Consider the following 19,390-nt stretch of genomic DNA (forward strand, 5'->3'; position numbering starts at 1 on the left):
GGTACATTACCGGAAATTTGTAAGCTGACTCACATCACATCAATTTTCAAAGGACGTAGACGCGGAGAACCTTCAAGTTGCCGACCGACAGCACTTCTCTCTGTACCCTCAAAAATTATGGAGTCTCCGATGTGCTATGGTATACACAACCCTTTGTAATCCATAAACTTCTTTTCACTCCAACAGCACGGTTTCAGAAAAGGTCACTTGTGTAACCAACCTTCTGACAACGATGGACAACCATCCCTGATCGCAAGGGGAAGGATGACGTCATTTACCTTGATTTCTCAAAAGCTTTTGATAAGGTCAACCATATGTCTAATCAATAAGCTCATACGATTGGTTTTCAAACCACCTCTAATTGACTGGCTCACTTCATATATACAAAATCGACATATTGAGGTCAGGGTTAACTTTACTTTTTCTCAGTCTATGGAATGTCTTAGTGGGATTCCCCAAGATTCAGTACTAGGACCCCTTCTTTTCTTCACTTACATAAACGATCTTCCACAGTAGGTATCGTCAGATTTACCACTTTTTGCTGAGAATGTGAAAGTCTGGAGAGAAGTACGTAACCAAGAGGATAAACTGACACTTTAGAAGGATCTGACTCAGCTTTAAAGTTGGGCAGATGACAATGAACTTACCTTCAACATATCAAAGTGTGACCCATTTGAACTATTTGGACAGTTCTACAGCCCGGTACATTCAACAGTAGTGGTAACGATGGGGCGTGTTGGCGTCTCTGTTCCAAAAGAGCGGTTCCTACTCTGCTTAAGCTTCATTTACTTGTTTGCTTTTGCTTCTCTGTACATTCAGCTTCCTGGCAAGTGTATGAAAGTTAACATAACCTGTTTTCAGGGTTATATAGTGAGTATGGTGTGACGCCTATCCAAACGCTATCATTAAGTGGTAAGAGTGTTCGTTAGTGACTACTTGAAACAGCCCCAAAGGACGCATCAGACTTCATTAACAATCTTAACGTCGTACGGCTTGCCGAATTCTTGCAACTTGACTCCTACAAATGTCTTGAACTTGTAACTGTTGTGGGCATCGTATTGTCATTCCTGTCGAGTTTTTCCACAGCCTTCCGGACAGGGCCAGTCTTCCTAGCCCTTTGGGTGCTGTATCTAAGCGCCTTAAAGGTTTGTGTGGTTTTCCATTTTTAACTGCTTAACAGGTTGGCCAAACTTTCTTATGGTTTCAATGGTAAGACTCAAAAGATTTTATCATATTATCTTAGGGATATCTTACTTTTGGAGTCCGGCTTTATAGCAATTCTTTTATCAAGTTTCGGCACAGTCATTTCTCTTCCACGAGTGGTTGCTAGTGATAAAATAGGAATGTGGTTACTACGTTGGCTTCTATTTCGGCTAATGTTCTCATCTGGTGTAGTTAAACTGACCAGCGACTGTCCCACTTGGTGGGGTTTGAAAGCATTACACTGGCACTATCAGTCCCAGGTATGTTAAACGGTTGATAATTCTTGTTTCTATCTCATTTCTGTTTCGTAGTGTATTCCAACACCAGTAGCTTGGTATGCACATCACCTACCAGGATGGATTCATAACCTGTGTGTCGCAGGTGCATTCATAATCGAAATCCCACTACCACTTTTGTTTTTCGTACCCTTCCGAACTGCACGCCTTGTATCATTTTATTCCCAGGTATGTTCTTTAATAATGCAGTCATTTTCACATCGAAATGCCTTCTAATATTCGGAATTGCGAGCTTTGTCCTCATATACTATAAAACACACACAAATAGTGTGGCGCATATGTACCTGGTGCCCTTTTGTACCAGTATATATGTGTTTAAATAAATAAAAAAATAAATAAATAACTATAAAACTAGGTATATCATCCTATTATCCAGCGTATACTTTTACGCTTGTAGCTTATAAATTACAAAATGATGAAAAAAACTGATGTTTATGAAGACTTGTATGTTATAACAACAACGTTCATATTTTGTTTTGTATATTTTTGTACCTTATTTTTCTGCATACTAAACAGAAAAATGCTAACAATGCATACAGTTGTCTGTGTACTTACTAACTGTCAGTCTGTGTCATTATTGGAGCTTTAAGCTACTAAATTATGGTCCATGGAATTATCTCAACCTATCTTTTGAGACTAGGAAATGACCCGAAATAAGTTTCATCTACACAGTCCCACTCATTTGTTAGTTTCTCCCCAACGGGTTTAATACAACCTAATAAATCTCGTTATGTAATCCTGTTTGCTCCTTTAGAATTATATCTCATGTTCGGCCCTCAGATGCCCTGGTACTGCCGAGAGTGAGGAGAGTCCGCTCTCCCTCTCGAAATGCTCTCACATGGTCACACGTATATAGCCTCTGCCAGGGAAGTCCTACTAACTGCATTCTCATGGCCACGGTGTTGTTTACGAAATTGAGAGGACAAGAAGAGAATGTCCGGTGCTTTAACCGGGTCGGTGGACACGGAAAGTCCATCTAGGGGAATCGGGAAACCCTGGTTCCAAACCAATGGTGCACATGGGCTCCAGCATCCTGAAGGGACAATTGGAGTATGAACCAATTGTTAATCACCAGCTACCATGGGACTGCATCTCCTCACGATGCTCCACTATCTTGTGGATCACACCTTTAGATCGAAGGCCCCGGCTGTGGTCCTCTAAGAAAACCACCTGTTTCAGTTTGGGCACCTGGACAGTATCATAGCCCTCACACAAATCAAATGAGATTTGTGTGGCGTATATATATCTGGTGCCCCCTTGTACCAATATTTATGTGTTTAAATAAATAAATCCTGTTTTCCATATTGTCGGTTTCCCTTTCTGTGCTGATGTAAAGCGTAGCAACTTAAGATGATAATTATTCATGCCTAACCTAGGATTGTTAATAACGTCACGAATCTAGTTTAGAAATCGTATCTTTTCAGTGGGAATACCTTTAATTATTATTGCCCGTCTGTCCGCATCATAGTTATTCTTGAAAATTGGATTTCGTCATCTAGTGATTTTCGGAATATATTACCAGAGTATTCACAATTGTCTTTGATTACAATTTGTGAATCATAATTTATTTTCTAATAGGGAAATATACGTACAACTTGGGTTATGTAGTGTTACTACAATCTGTAGACCTTTCTATATTTGAATTCTTTTTATGAAATTACACAACCGTTCGGCACATAAATGTTAGTATCTATATTTGTTCTGTTCATCATATTTCCCGAATTGTTTGACTTGATGAATGTGTTTCATTTAAGGTACTTCTGCAACTGTCGATAATTTTGACGGGGAACTACAATTTCTTCAATTTGTTAACCATTGCTTTATGTTATTCCCTACTGAAAGATGATGACTTCAATCCTCGTGAGTTGCTTGTTTTAAAATCAATCACTTGTATGATAGATATCTACTAACTTATTTTTACTATTAAACAAATCAGGAAACGTTATTTTCGTGGTCCTTTGTTTGCTGCTGTACTGTTTATTACCCAGTCCTCGTCTAAACTTAGTGAATTTGCTAGTTGTAAATTAGTAGTGGTGTACTGTCTTCCAAGTAGCCTTATTAAAATACATTTTTGTCATAATAGTAACAAAGAATTACTATGTATTTCGGGAAGGAATCTATACAAATATAGTAATATATTAAGTACCTGTAAACCGAACTTGTCTTTAGATCTGTGATCAACTTTCATGGTCGTAAAAATCAACTTTGGAGCTCATCTAAACATAACTAATACTTTTATATTATTGCAAAAACTGGTAGTCATCTTATATTTTCGATTCACAATCACTGTATCTCATAACCATAAATTACTTATCTGTCTAATTTATGGTTAAATACCGAGCATCCGGAGACAGTAAGATTCCCATACGTCTCGTAACGTATCGTCTGTGATCTACCCACTATGAATAATATATGTTATGAGAAAAGCAACGTAGTATTTGTATGTTGTTTTACTTTGTTAAATAGTATTTGGCCAGTCATATAGTCGTTTAACTCAGTGACCCACTGAGTGTTACAAAGCCATACGTCCAGTCTCGTGGGCAGTTATCATTAAGCTACATCATTTTTTTCGTTTTGTTAGTTGGTCAGCATTTAACTGCTTACTTTAACAATAAAGCCATGTTCATAGCAGTGAAAAAACGATTTTTATGACATTACTTTAGAAAAACTTTTGTATATATTATTTATGTTCCCATTATAAGGCGTGATAAGCCTTTAACAAAATATTTTATTAGATCTGTTTTCAAAGTAATTCGTCTTATTATTATTCATTTTGTGTGGATATTGTATAGGGCGCAGACGAAAGTGGACCGTATCTGGATTATTGTCTTTTGCGGCTTCATGGTTTCTTATCATCTCAGTATTCGGGATTAGTGGTTATCTGCTCAATTTTTCTATTTCCAATTATTCAGTCGGTGCCTCTGTAGGTATGTTCTAAATTTTAGCTGATGTTTAACCTAGTAACCAATATACTTGTTGACAAACGTTTGCCCTCAGAGTTTGTTAACTTGATATTTACTGATCACTAAGCATCGTTTGGGGAATCCGTATAGTTGCTTACTCATCATCAATTTGCATTCAAAGTCATAAGTGAACAATATATTGAAGATTGTAGTACTGAATAACCTATAGTTAATAAAAGACTATTCTAGTTACGTCTAAGCAGCCTTTTGCTTACAAATTGAATGTTTGCTCTAAATCTGTTACTCCCTTCGTAAGTATGATACAGACCTAATTACTAGTTTCAGAGTAAGCGTTCCTTGTGATAGGTAAAATTCTAAGTTTTATCTTGAATGATAAAACAACGGGTTCGTAATAACTTTTTCACCATCAAAGGTACAGTTTTTTGTCTCCTGTGGTTCCTGTTAGTTGATTCAAATATTAACTTTAATATTAACTACATGTAATATAGGACTGAAAAATTATTCATAGTTTGAAAAAATGTTACATTAGTGCGTTTACGAAAGCTGTTTATCTATTACTACTTAATGATTTTTGTGAATTTCTATGCATATGGTCATGAACATGCCTTACATTTCCAAACTTAATTTTATCCATCTCTTTTTCCTACGAAGATCGTACTTTCCAAAACGTCTTTCAGACAAGGCATGTAAGTTGAAAGAGCTTTGTCGTTTTATCTAGCCGAAAACGATCGAAAAGTCGTATTTTATCTATAACATTAAAATAGTCGAAAGGAATTCCCATTTTATTGCTATACAGTAATATTTATTCTAATTGGATACCAAATGACTAGTAAGATATCTAGTCTATAGGTTAAGTGGCATTAATTCAACTATCTCAAAAGTATCAAATTCGCTGGTGTTCAAGATGCATCGTGCTGATTAGCTCCACTACCATAAAAAATAGGCTAAATGCTTACTACCGATTAATTCCTACCAAGTATCAATAGTTTTTATTTAGAACTTACACAAAGCGAATGTAGGGATTTGTACGAATTTGAGTGAAAAAGGCCAAAACTGGATTCCATAAACTGACACTCAGTTGTTTATCACTACTTAATTCGTTTAGTTACTGCATATGAAATTAAAAGTATTATTTATATCAGTCATCTTCAAGATTTAGATTTCCTGTTGGAGCGAATAGAAGCTATCTTTTTTGATATACACAGATCATTTTTGTAGTAGATCCTTCTTGAATCATTTTATATTACAGAAATCAAAATGAGTTCACTTTCTTGTTTCTCATTATGGTGGATAGTTATAATCGTAAATTCCTTTACAAATCATCTTAAGTAGGAGTATGTTAGTTGATATTCATGTTTCCTAGTTTTCAACTGTTAATTGAGGTAATATGAACGAATTAACTAAACATTCACCGTACTACTTATTTTTGTTAATTTTTTCTTATCAAACTGTCAGGTTTCACCAAAAAGGAGTTCGCTTGGTTCGTAAATACATCCGTCAAATACAGTATTTCTTTTGGTGTCGCATTTTTCTGTGTTGAAGTTCTGCATAGTATAATTATGTAAGCTTCCTACTGATTTATTTTTCCAATTTGCTTGTTTCTATTTAATATCAATAATCATACATCAAATCCATCACCTCCATAGTTTTCATTTTGTTTTGTTCACCATATGTTTGGATGGATTTAACTTACAAAATCAGTTTGCTAAAAGCACCTAAATCTAATCGGTTAACTTGAACTTCCTAGTATAGCGTAATTAAAATAAGCACTTTGTGCAATTATTATTAATAATAAACTCATTTACCAGCCACTTGGATATTAGCTTTCTCTAAGTGTGAGTTAGTGATACTACTTGATTGCTCAAACCGAAGTAGACTAGGCGGGTTTCGAACCTAGGATTTAGTTGGAGAAAGTTGAGCACCCTAACCATCAAACCACCTCTGTATCATGCGGAAGCAACATTTTGCTTTGGTTTTCAGTAGAACCACACTTCATCTAGTCTCTTTGCAACTTAAACAGCATACTTCAATCCTCTAATCCAATCACACAAGTACTAACAACTCAGATGTACCATATCATGTAGAAGACTGTGGATACGAAGAGTTTACCTAGGGGAGTTGGAAAACCCTGATTCCAAACCAATGCTGCACACGGGCTTCAATATCCTGAAGGAACAAATGGAGTATGAACCAATCGCTGGTCACCGGCTACAGTGGGACTGCATCTTCTTACGTTGCTCCACGACCTTGTGGATTAGACCTTTAGGTCAAAGGCTCGGGGTGTGGCCCCCTAAGAGAACCACCTGCCTCGGTTTGGACATCCGGACAGTATCTCAACCCTCACACAAATCGAATGAAATTTGTGCGGCGCATATCCATTTGGTGCCTCCTTGTACCAATGTTTATGTGTTTAAATAAATAAAATAAATATGAGTGTGGTATTTGATTCCGTGAACACACCTGTAAATACTACTAACCAGATAGATAAGAAACTTAAGTGTTACAGTATTAATTTCTTACCTTTTTAACACGAAATAAAAAGCCATGGAATATATTTTCATCAAACAAAAAGAATAGATGTGCTTATTTTACGTGAATATATGCAATTACTTTACATTGAGGAGTTAGGCTAAATTAGTTACTAATTTCCATTATTCTGTTTTATTACTAATTTCCATCTATCTTAACATTTTATTTGTTTATGCTGTTGGGGTTCTTTGTCGCTGCCTTCATCGGTAACTTGACAGAGCACTAAATGCACGTCAGTTTTGGCGTAAACTCTATGAATTAATTGGTGTTATTGTGATTGGTTTTGTTGGTTTTACCATACTCATGGGTAGTTTGGTAAGTATATATTATTTTTCCTGTGTTTTCCTCATATTTTAAACCAAGATTTGTAACATTTCAATGGATCTCCACTTTAATCTGACAATTTTTGTAACGTTTCTTATTTACCGCTAAGATATTCCTTCAAATTGTAGGGTAATACGTGTTCAAAAATTGAAGCAATGCTTTAGCATTGATTCAACCTATATTGGACCATTCCGTCACTATCCCAAGAAATATACCGAAAGAAAATTAAAGTGGGATATCTAAGGACAGTTGACTAAAAGTCCGAATTCAGAAGAGATGGTAGTTATCAAATGATATGATACCTAGTCCGCCTCTGTTCCAGTAAACATTTCACATCGAACTGTTTTATGTAAGGATACATATCCGAATCATTTCATTTCAGCAAACCTCATTACTCTCTCCTAATACATACCTAACTTTATAACTCATAAAGATCTGAAAGTGTCTTTTCATTTGTCCACCAAAGTAATTTTACTGAATAGTTTGTGAATCGTTTACAAATTTCTCTCCATGTTGACATTCTCAGGCGATTAGTGTGTAGACTCTCAAACTATCCAATCAATTTGTGCTAGTTGAGTTATCGTCTAATCAGTATGAGATAGTGTTAGTGGGACATAGATTGGATTAAAGCATGTTTCATGCATGATGGTGTTGCTGCGCGCTGATTGGCTAATTCTAAACCGATCAGCCCGGGCATATTACTGGAGAAAAATCTAGAAGCTTCTTATGTATATACTATAAATATATGAACCTTATTCAAACCAGTGATTGCTGTTCACATACCATTATTATTTGAATACAATTTCATTCCTGTTCAACGTGTTCTGATTTTGGGGTCTTGTCGAGTGTGATTGTATAAGAATACTAAGCAATAGGAATCGCTGGGTCGTTTATATAGCAAAAATACAATTATAACAGATAGTCTAAAGAATTCAACAACTTAATGAGTGTCAAATGACTAGACCTCCTCATGCCTTTAAACTAAAAATGTGTGATTTTACTATCCGCTGTTGAGATTGACGATATTTGTTGTTAACTATCATTTCTTCAGCGTAAAACTATTCTTTTCATTAAATAGTATATTACATTTTTGGGAGAAAACTCCGTCCTAGCAACATTTCCATAGTATATTGTCGCCTTATTAGTTATAAAGTCGATCTAACTATTATTGTTTTTTTTTGCATTCAGGTGCCACTTGCATCACTGGATTCAACTATACAATTACCACTTCAAGTTCGTCAAGTTTATAAACATTTACAACCTTATTACATCATCAATAGTTATGGTCTTTTCCGCCGGTTAGTTTCTATTACTTTATTTTATGGATTTCATTTGTGTAAACATAAGTAAAATTATTTGCTTACCTCTTTTCAGGTATTTTATTATAATATTTTTCAAATTTTTCTATAATTTATGCATAATCTTTTTCTTGCTTTAGAATGACTGGAGTTGGTGGTCGACCTGAACTTATCTTGGAGGCGGCATCAGATCCAACTGGTCCATGGTATGAATACGGATTCAATTTCAAACCTGGTCGTGTAAATAGAACTCCTCCAGTTGTTAGTAAGTATTTTTTTATACTGTAAGATTTATCCATTATAAAATTGTTTTAGTGTAATAGTATATTTATTTTTCTAGAATGGTTTCTTTGATGCGGTTTGTTTTCTAAAAAAGTTGATTTCTATGATTAGTTGTTTGCTATGTAGAAAATTCTACGCAAACAGTTGTCAATATCACATTTCTTTATCCATGTTGCTAATATTTGATCAATATAGTAATGATGGCATAAATAAACAGTATTGATTTGTATTGTTGCTTGTGCGACAAATGCCTTTCTCTTTTTTTGTTACACATGTGTTTCATACTATATCTAACAATTTTACTCATTTTCACTAGAAACGAAATTGAGGATCACAGTTTCAGAAGGGGTTTTGTGGAGATTTCAGTATTTTCATAGTTGAAATCATAAGTCAATTGAAGCTAGAACACCATGAAAAACCTGGAAGCACTGAACGGCCGTTTCGTCCTATTATGGGACTCCTCAGCGGTGCGCATCCACGATCCCGCACTCGCGAGATTCGAACAGTTTCCTTAAAAATACTACATAATTGTGTTTATATTCTCTTAAAAGAAAAATAATTTGCTTCTTAAAAGTTTTGGTTTGGCAATTTTCACATCAAATAAATTAGTTCATCCCCTTGATTATTTCATTTGGTCGAATTTGCTTAGTTGATACTCTTATTACTTTCAAAAGATGGTTACTGGTTTCAAGGAACATCTTTAATGCATTTAAGTCACTATGTTATATCTTTCATAACTTGTCATGTAGTGAGCAGTAGTGGTTTTGTCTGTATTCGCTGGTTATTAGACTTGGGATTAAAAAAACTTTGGGTTCCATTTATGGACCAATATTATGCATATAATTTTTATCGTATATTTGCTAAACAATTAAACTACACGTATTCATGTTCCTTTCATTGTGAGCTTTATTTTGACCCTTGAACTATTATTGTACGATTTACCATTCCCGAGTTATACCCAGTCTATTAATTACTGCTCCCCCTATTCACAGACACATTTGGCTAACTCTTGTACAAATGTTATTTTCTATTTTATTGGTACGATGTGGTTAGTCTGTTTGATATATAAACTCAGTATGTTTGAAATACAATGGTTCATACCACAGAGGCTGTTATTGGTGTTCTGGATTTAACTGGCTGGGCTAGGCAGAAGGAGGACCGGTTAGCACTCTAGACTGCTCGTACGGTTTTCGTGTGTCTCTGTTCCAATCGATAATTCTCTGCTCTCTGATTGGCGTTCTTATCTAGTCACATATTCACTAGGCATCCACTCAGCCACAAGATATAACAAAAGTATATATACTAATTGATCAATTTTAAGCACAAATTCGATTTCATCTGAACTTTTCTGTGTACAGGCATTCATATGCAATCCTTTCACATTAAAATATCGGAAGAATAGCTATATTGATCGGGGTCTGCCGATATTATTTCATCATCGAATGTTTCAAAGAAGTTGGTATTGTTTTAAACTTCAAAGTACTTAGTCACATTTTAAATAATTCAGTTTGTACCTATTCAATTATTGAGCTTTAAAGATGATCGTGATAAGTTTGTATATGGGGATTTCTAGTAAATTGTTCATCTTATCTTTTTTATGATTGAAATCAAAATAACACATGTTAATTTGTATTGGTAAGCTGTCTTTTTATATTTTGGCATCTTTCCTTTGACTTGTCATGTTTTGATAGAAATAGACTTACTTTTCTAAGCAAAGTTTACGTACTAAGCTGTTGTAGTAATTATACATATGCTAATTTACTTCTTTATTCTTTTGTAAATCTAGTCCCACATCAGCCTCGTTTGGATTGGCAAATGTGGTTTGCTGCGCTCACTAATTATCGTAATCATCCGTGGTTTATGAATTTAATTTATCGATTACTGAATCAACAAACTGAGGGTTAGTTTTTACACTGTTGTAAAGTAGTGTATGTTTCTTTTTGCTCGTGATAATTCGAATAGAATTATTTGAATTTCTTTTTATGTTGAATTGTCCGTGTGAATAAGTGACAACTTGAGTCCCGAGGTTTTTCGTTACTAAAAATTAGAATTTCCGTATTTGAAGTGAAGTTTTAAATACCTACTCTATTTGGCTCAATGATTGTTTTATTTTTTGTCATATCAATATTTTAGATAGTGATTATATTAACATTAGAAGAGATACCATACACTCTAAGTTAGTTGTCTTTATGTTGGGGATGTTAGATCCCCAGAACTTACTTCGTAAATGACTTATTTTTGTAATTTTATTTTGAAAATTTGAATTTCTTTGTTTTCGCGCCAAAAGCGCTCTTTTCACCTTCATGTCGTATTTTCCGCTTGAGAAAATCCTAAACGCTATTGGTCCGTTGTATCTTTTAGTATGCTATTTTGTAACGCTTCCCAAGGACAATTTTATGCTGTATATATACGTTTGATTTCTTCCTGTTGCGATTGCTTGTGCTTCTGGCTGCTTATGGAATATATCTTCCCCACTTCCAATTTGGACATCTCACTCTAGTTAGCGGGTCTTGGACGCGTCAAACTAGATAGCTTATTTGTCTCTGGTCACAAGTCTTTGTTCCGTTCGCAGACTAGGTGAACCCTCGTATTCGCTCCCAACATAACAATTCAATGTCAGTTTCTCACGATGACTTGTGATTTTAATATGACACGGATAGAAGCAGTCCATCAGTTTAAGTAAACATATGCCATATAGAATAAAAGTGATTTGGCATATATATTTGATGCCCATGTTTACGTTTAAGTAAATATATATACATTTTAAGTCCATACGTTAGACTTTCAAAGTGTGTAGTATAGATAACACGTTCTAGTTTCCTAATCTGTTCCCAAATTAGTGGGAAAGTTTATCAATAAAAACCTATGAAAACAAGCATTGTTTAAAATAATAGCATTCAAATTGTTTATGTTTGACAAAATTAGAGTTTTGCTCGATCACTTAATTTCTATCACCATTTTTGTTGTGATAGTTGATATGCTTGAGCTAAGTCGATTTTCTCGGTGACGAACGAAGGTCAATGACACAGTGACACGATAGGCTAATCTAATCCGTTGTCCCAGGCCCCGCTAACTAGGGGAAGAAGTCCAAGGCGAAGTAGGGGGATATATATTCCGTAAGCAGCCGAAGTACAAGCAATCGTAAGGGAAAAAACTCAAACGTATATATACAACGGACCAATAGCATTTAAGATACTTTACAAGTGGGAAATACGACTTTAAGGTGAAAAGAGCACCTTTGGCGCGAAAACAAGGAAATTCAAATTTTCAAAATAAAATTACAAAATTAAGCCATTTACCAAGTACGTTCTGGGGATTTAACATCCCCAACAATAGTGTATTCAAATCTGAATGTAAATGTGCATTTCAGACAATGACCGAGAAATCTGTAAATTTATAGACTTGTTATATTTTTGTATAAATCTTTTAAGTCTACTTGTATTGTAGTCATACTCCAGTCAGTATTACATTTTTTTCGTACATGACAGTTGGGCGTAAACAATAGTTTGTCAATATAAATTTGTAGGCTTATTTAAATAGATTACCTCTGTTATTTGATGGTAAATAAATATTTAGGGTGTAGGCTTGAATTCATATGATCTAACATTCTTTCTATACGGTGGTTTCAGCTACTGTTTTGTTTGATTTTAGTTAAGCTCAACTAACACTATTCTTTAATATTTATAATGCTTGTTTGTTTTATGAGAATTTATTTGCCCTTGTTTTTTTTCCCTTTCATTAGTCTTGGAACTGCTTGATCCATCTAGTCTGCCGAATAATCCAAAATATATTCGAGCTCATCTGTATACCTACCATTTCACTGATTCTTTTGATAGGTATGATATTTTTAAAGAATTCATTCAATTGTTAATTTTGTCGATGTAAAAGACAAGGTATATTAACTGCTACATTTTCGTTTTGAGTTTTAGACCGATGTATTAATTTTGTCTTGATTATGATTGATGATATGATAATCCTTATACGTTATATGATCAGAATGATTTTATTACTCTTCAATAAATATATTTTGTGACTTAGTAAATCACATTACTTATCCAACAAATAATGTAGAAAAGTGAAGTACGTAACAATAATGCTGCTCACTTGCCGCCTTCTAGACAGAGTTAATGATGTTACCCGGATCCCAAAGCATGTGAGGTGGGGTTCAGACCTAAGGTATATTGGTTAAAAGCTGAATTCTTCAACCAATAAGTCAGCTCCATGAAAAGAAACATATCTAAAGCTTCTCTCATCTTTTTTCTTGTAAACTAATATAGAATTTGTGACTAAATGCATTGCGCCCCCAAATGCCCTGGTACGGCCGAGAGTGGGGAGAGTCCGCTCACCCTTTCGAAACGCTCTCACATGGCCACGCGTATATAGCCTCTGTCAGGGAAGTCCTGCTCACTGCATTCTCGTGGCCACGGTGTTGTTTACGAAATTGAGAGGACGAAAAGCGAATGTCCGGCGCTTTAACCGGGTCGGTGGATGTGGAATGGGAGTTGGAAAACCCTGGTTCCAAACCAATGGTACACATGGGCTCCAGCATCCTGAAGGAACAATTGGAGTATGAACCAATTGTTAATCACCAGCTACCATGGGACTGCATCTCCTCACGATGCTCCACTACCTTGTGGATCACACCTTTAGATCGAAGGCCCCGGCTGTGGTCCTCTAAGAAAACCACCTGTTTCAGTTTGGGCACCTGGACAGTATCATAGCCCTCACACAAATCAAATGAGATTTGTGCGGCGCATATGTATCTGGTGCTTCCTTGTACCAATATTTATGTGCTTAAATAAAATAAAAAAATGCATTGCATAATTAATTACACTTTCAGCTAGTTAGAGGTTTTAAATATCTGTAAAGTATTTTAACCAAGGATAAGGAAAAGTCGACATCCTAAGTGACTGATGAGATGACTTCTTTATTCCAGCAATTTTCGGAATTGATTCGTTGATTTAATGTTGATTTCAACTTTGTCACAAGTCTATAGATTATCTTGATAGGGCTCGTGTGTGTGTGTGTGTGTGTGTGTGTGTGTGTGTGTGTGTATCATATTCGTTTCATATTGCCAAGTATACTTCTATAGTACTTTTTAATTTTGTAAAAAATCCTTTCATTTAGTAATGACGCTGTCACTTTTCTATTTTATAATTTTAGCAAAGATTGGTGGAAACGTACATTCAAATCTGAATACTTACCACCGGTCACATTGTCTTCTGAAATATTACGTAATGCTGTTGAAGAAAATGGTTTAGTTGGAAAACGCGTATGTTTCAAATTTTACAATTGATTTATAGTTGTGTTTTTCTAGCAATCGTATTTAAAGGATTTGTGAATCTATTAGTAGAAAATGTTGTTTGTATTAAAAGCTAGTTTTTTTTCCTTTACGTCACATGCAATTTTCAAGATTAGAGACAATTCACTGAAGAAAGGTTGTATATATATATATAATCTAACAAATAAAGTCTATTAAAGAGATTAAGAGGATTACATAATTTCAAGTGTGTAAAGTGGCTTGCAGAACAGTCGAGAAGTTGAAGAAAAATAATAATATGAAACTAGATGTTTAAAATATAATTGTTCACTTGGTGAGTAATGAGAATATGTACTTACTTACACCTGTTAACCCTCGCTGAGGAGCATAGGCCGCCCACCACCGCTCTCCATTCAACCCTGTTTTGGACAGTTCTTTCCAGTTGCTATGCATCCTTTTCATATCTGCTTATCTTTCCAGACGTAGTGTGTTCTTTAGCCTTCCTCTTCGCTTCAGTGCTTCCCCTCAGATGTCGAGGTCTTCATAATCCAGTCAATCATCAGAAGAAAGAGGAAGAGGGAGAGTAGATAGCTTTGTCTGACTCCGGTCCTTATGGGAAATGCATCTGTCAACTGTCCTCTGTGCACCACTTTGCACTGTAGTCCGTGATGAGAATAGCGAAGAATAAATTAAATTATTATCTTTCTCTCAAAATGTTTTCACACAAGTTCTTTGGACTTTATTGCTCATTAATGAGGAGCTGATGTTTTTCTCTTAGACAAGAAGTCATACACAGAAGGATGAGTTGATAACAATAAATAGGTTTATTGGTTTAAGTGGACAGAAATAAAGAATTATTGGTAGTTCCTCCATAAGCTTCATTTTTATCATTTATTCACCATTTTTGTTATGTAATAAATTATACTAATTTGATTAAATGTTTTCTCGTTAAATGACAGCTTTAATAATCTAATGTTTACATATTCAGCTGGTTAGCCATTGAGTAGAGTAGAACTAGAATGTACCTACCAACTTGAGAGACTTACCATCCAATCAGAAGACAATATTTAACTATAAAATAACTAATCATAAGAACTAATGAAATTACAATGGCTAAATAGTTTCAATTTGAGTAAGTTCTAATTTGTTGAATTATACCTATCATGGTAAACAAAAAAAGATAAGCAATCGGTATTAACAGTTGGGCTAGAGTTTCAGTCAGTCAGCTACAACGTAGGACCAGGCACATTTATGCACCGGTCCAAGTTGCCATACCTCGTTAGCACAACAAGATGAACACCGAATTCATAGAAGTAGTTAATTTAGCGGTGGTGGTATATAAAAGAAAGGTTGTATATAAGGATATAGTATAGGAAGGAAAAAGTTATGAAGCAATTCTAATCTCACGGTTTAAGGGAAGATAAAGAGTGTATACACCTTTACCATTGTGATCGATTCTGAGCCATGTCACCTAGAGTCTTCAACCATTGGTTACGATAGTCACGCGGACCCCAACCAGGTAGTCTACATCTACCACCATGGCTCAGACTAGAAGTTAGTGACTTCAAGCACTGATGCCACGTTTTGGTTTGGCCGCCCCTAACTTTCTTCCAACCATCCCCTACACTAGTCAGCATAGCGCGTCGTGGTAATCGGTGTTCAGGCATACGTAACACGTGACGTAACCATCTCAGTCGATGAAGATTCATGACCTCACCAACTGATTTACCATCGTTCCCTAATACCCTGCGTCTAACCTCACTATTACTTACCCGGTCTCTTACTATCACTTATTTTACTTTCCGTACTTCACAAAATATGTCCCATATACATATGAGGATAATTTTGTGACAATTGTCATTAACTTTTTTATTTTAATTCAAATATGGTACTTGGATATATTATCCACAAAATGCACAGATCTTATTGTAATCTCTTTTTGTTTAGTTAATTTAAGATAACATAACTTATTGAAGTCTTTAGAACTGATTAACTGTCTTCATTATGTTGCAGCATCAAGTTTGAAGAGTATAAGATATATGATTATCATTATTGTACTCTTTATTTTAGTGAACATTTTAATATAAAATTTTATTTCATTGGTGTTTTCTACTTTCCAGCGTCCACGTCCACACGATCCAACAATTGTATCAAATTTCTTAACTCGTCTACGAAATTTTATTGGACAACCACGTGATTTATCTCCATTGATTATGGTATGCATAGTATTGGCAATAACTAAATATGCATTTAATCGAGCTGATCAATCGGTTAGAATAACTAATCAAAACAAGGCTTAATTTATTTTCTCAGATCAAAATTAATTCAATGGAATATATATTTTAATGTGATCATAACAAGTGTATTTGTTTGTATTTAAGTTATGTTCCTGTGTGTGTGTGTGTGTATTCTTTCCATTCCATTTTCGCTTCTTCTTCTTTCTATATTCCATAATTTTTATTTCACTTAAACTCATTCATTAATTCATTCACTGAAGTATTCATATGAAATAGACTGATTGTTTTGTTTACCTCTTTTTAAAAATTAAATAATGCCATCAACTGTGTATTCATGTTTAATCTAGTACTTTCGTTTCCGTTCATATTTATTCATCTATGTAGCCAATGTTTCTTTAACATAAATGTACCTTCCAGTCATTGTTTTCCATAAGTTAATTCAAAGTTCTGGTCGTCTTTTTTTAAATCTCTTTTTATCTAATATATATATGTATCAATGTAGCTGTACCAATTTAGAAAAAAAACACTTATTAAGTGGATCGTAGTATATTTGAAATCGTTTAAAGAAAAAAATATTGTTTGTTTTTTTCATTTTCGTCTAATAACTCTTATCTAGTATTATTAACATACCTAATGTTATCAGTCAGTCAGTCAGCCACAACGTAGAACTTCGTACGTACGTACGTACGTATATCAGTTCGAGTTGCCATACCACATTAGCACAGAGATGCAGTTGTCGATTCAAATCCCATAGTGGTAGAAGTAGTAAGAGTATAAGCATTATGTGAAAGATTAGGGTTTGAAGATGCTATTGAAGGAGTATAATCCAATGAAATAAATTTGGCAAGAGAAAAAAGATAGAGACATGAAGAATCTAGAAGATTAGAATTTGGGAGAACACAAAGAGTGGATGCAACTTCGCCATTGCAAACGATTTTGAGCCATGTCATTCAAGGTCTCTAACCATCGGTTGCTATCATCTCACGAATCCCAACCAGGTAGTCTACACCTACCAACATGGCTCAGTTCAATTATCAGTGACCTAATTTTATCACAATATTAAGTACTGTTTCTCAGATTCACTTGAAACATTAGTTACAAATAGTCTATTTGATTATCTCTTTTAAGCAACTTGTTAAAAATTAACACCCTTTCCAGAATGAATTTATAAGAAAACGATTGAATGATTACGTTCTAGCTCAGAACTTCTCAGTTTTGCGTGCAAAAAAAAACAAGTTAGTTATTCTAGTGAACTCGTTTTACCCAAATAAGGGTAATTGTCAGAAAGTATGTCAAAAGCATTTATTTATGTAAACACATAAATATTGGTACAAGGGGGCACCAGACACATATGCGCCACACAAATCTCATTTGATCTGTGATACCGCCCGGGTGCCCAAACCCGAAGCAGGTGGTCTTCTTAGGGGATCACGCCTGGAGCCTTTGACCTAATGGTCTGATCCTCAAGGTAGTGGAGCATCGTAAGGAGATGCAGTCCCGTGGTAGCCGGTGACCAACGATTGGTTCATACGCCATTTGTTCCTTTAGGATCCTGGAGATCACGTGCACCATTGGTTTGAAATCAGGGTTTTCCAACTCCTCTAGGTTGACTCTCCGTGTCCACCAACCAGGTTAAAGCGTCAGACCTTCGCTTCCCATCCTCCTAATATCGTAAACAACACCGTAGCCGCGAGAAGGCAGTGAGTAGGACTTCCTTGATATTGGGTATATGAGAGCATTTTGAGAGGGAGAATTGACTCTCCCCACTGTCGACCATAATAGGATATTTTGTGGGACGAAAGGTTATGATTGTTGAATGCATAAATCATATTTAGGTAGTTGATTTGGGAGATATATTTTTCGTTTTATAAACTGGCATCATTTAAGATCATCTATTCAAAATACTAAAAATTTATACCTAGTTCACCTGAATCAAGAATGTGTTTCTATCACCTTTATAATTGTTTTCTTGTAATAAAATGTTTACTTCTTCGCTATTTGTGCGGACAGACATAAGTAGTATGTGGCAGGAATTTGAAGTCGAATACCAACCAGTAAAATATTGAAATCGTGAAAAGAGGAAAGAAAATAGAGAGCAATCGGAACAACAACAGGATTAGAAGAATGATAGAGTATGTATAGGACAGCTAATGGAAGATATACAAATGATGTATTTAATGTATAATTTTCACAAAGGCACTATGAATTTGCATAAGATGAAGAAATTGGTTTTACCCTACCGAGTTTACGATCACTTCAGTGGTAGGAGATTTTAATGAAAATAATAAACTTTTATATCACTGTTATTAGGCTTTTTTCAGAAGATTTTAAATAATGGAAAAATGTAGTTTATTTAGGAGTTGATTGTTAGGTTGACAGTGTTTCCTGGAGATCATACTAGCTAAGTGATAATATCTACGTTGGTATGGATCTAATCCAATTCCTAAAATCCGGATGACTGGTGAGAAGATACTAACTCAATGAACTACTCAACACAGAAGCGGAGTACGAAGAGCAATAAGTTTTTGCTACTGTCTTTTTATTAACTTGTTGAAAAAATAGTCATATTAAAAACATTGTCTACATGATCTTGAAATACATTGAAAGAGATGATTAGACATAAACAACCGGATCGAGGAAAGTTAAAAAAGAATGTGAGTTTGATAGGTTTTAAATAGCGAGATACTGTGGTGCGAAATGGCATTAATTTGGATAGTAGTAATAATGACACAAAATTCTCGGTAACTTTAGTGCAATGTACAAAACGAAACATCCAATTGTGTTTCAGTTATTATTTTTCATAAGATTGTAGCGAATCGCAATGGATCATCCAGGCAGATGAGTGCTGTATGATGATAAAAATACAGTGACATTGAACAAATGGAGCACGTTGTCATCTGATAATGCGAATTTATTCAGACGATAGTTTTTTTTTCATTTGGAAGTGTTTAGACCCATTTTAATTTGTAAAATGAACATAAGTTTCATAATATAACAGGAATGCCCCCAAATGTCCTGTTACGGTCGACAGTGGGGA

The 19,390-nt window shown here is 35.0% G+C and overlaps 1 protein-coding gene across 2 annotated transcripts; it reads left to right on the plus strand.

Moving 5' to 3' along the window:
- Window positions 1-706: 706 nt before the first annotated feature.
- Window positions 707-16,943, plus strand: Smp_026910.1 (lipase maturation factor; the record flags this gene model as incomplete). Of its 2 annotated transcripts, XM_018799691.1 has the most annotated exons (16): window positions 707-832; window positions 862-912; window positions 946-1,145; window positions 1,181-1,209; window positions 1,244-1,463; window positions 1,515-1,667; window positions 3,254-3,359; window positions 4,292-4,426; window positions 5,879-5,984; window positions 7,171-7,267; window positions 8,465-8,574; window positions 8,715-8,839; window positions 10,643-10,756; window positions 12,599-12,692; window positions 14,020-14,128; window positions 16,237-16,943. In XM_018799691.1, the coding sequence occupies exons 1-16, from the start codon at window positions 727-729 to the stop codon at window positions 16,414-16,416; spliced, it is 1,935 nt and encodes a 644-aa protein (XP_018651455.1). In that variant the 5' UTR covers window positions 707-726. The 2 variants fall into 2 exon arrangements, with proteins under 2 accessions (XP_018651455.1, XP_018651456.1); XM_018799692.1 differs by lacking the exons at window positions 707-832; window positions 862-912; window positions 946-1,145; window positions 1,181-1,209 and having other exon boundaries at window positions 1,214-1,463; window positions 16,237-16,416.
- Between the last annotated feature and the right edge of the window lie 2,447 nt (window positions 16,944-19,390).

Source organism: Schistosoma mansoni, chromosome 3, assembly GCF_000237925.1.
Source record: "Schistosoma mansoni strain Puerto Rico chromosome 3, complete genome".
In the NCBI taxonomy this organism is placed as follows: Eukaryota; Metazoa; Platyhelminthes; class Trematoda; order Strigeidida; family Schistosomatidae; genus Schistosoma; species Schistosoma mansoni.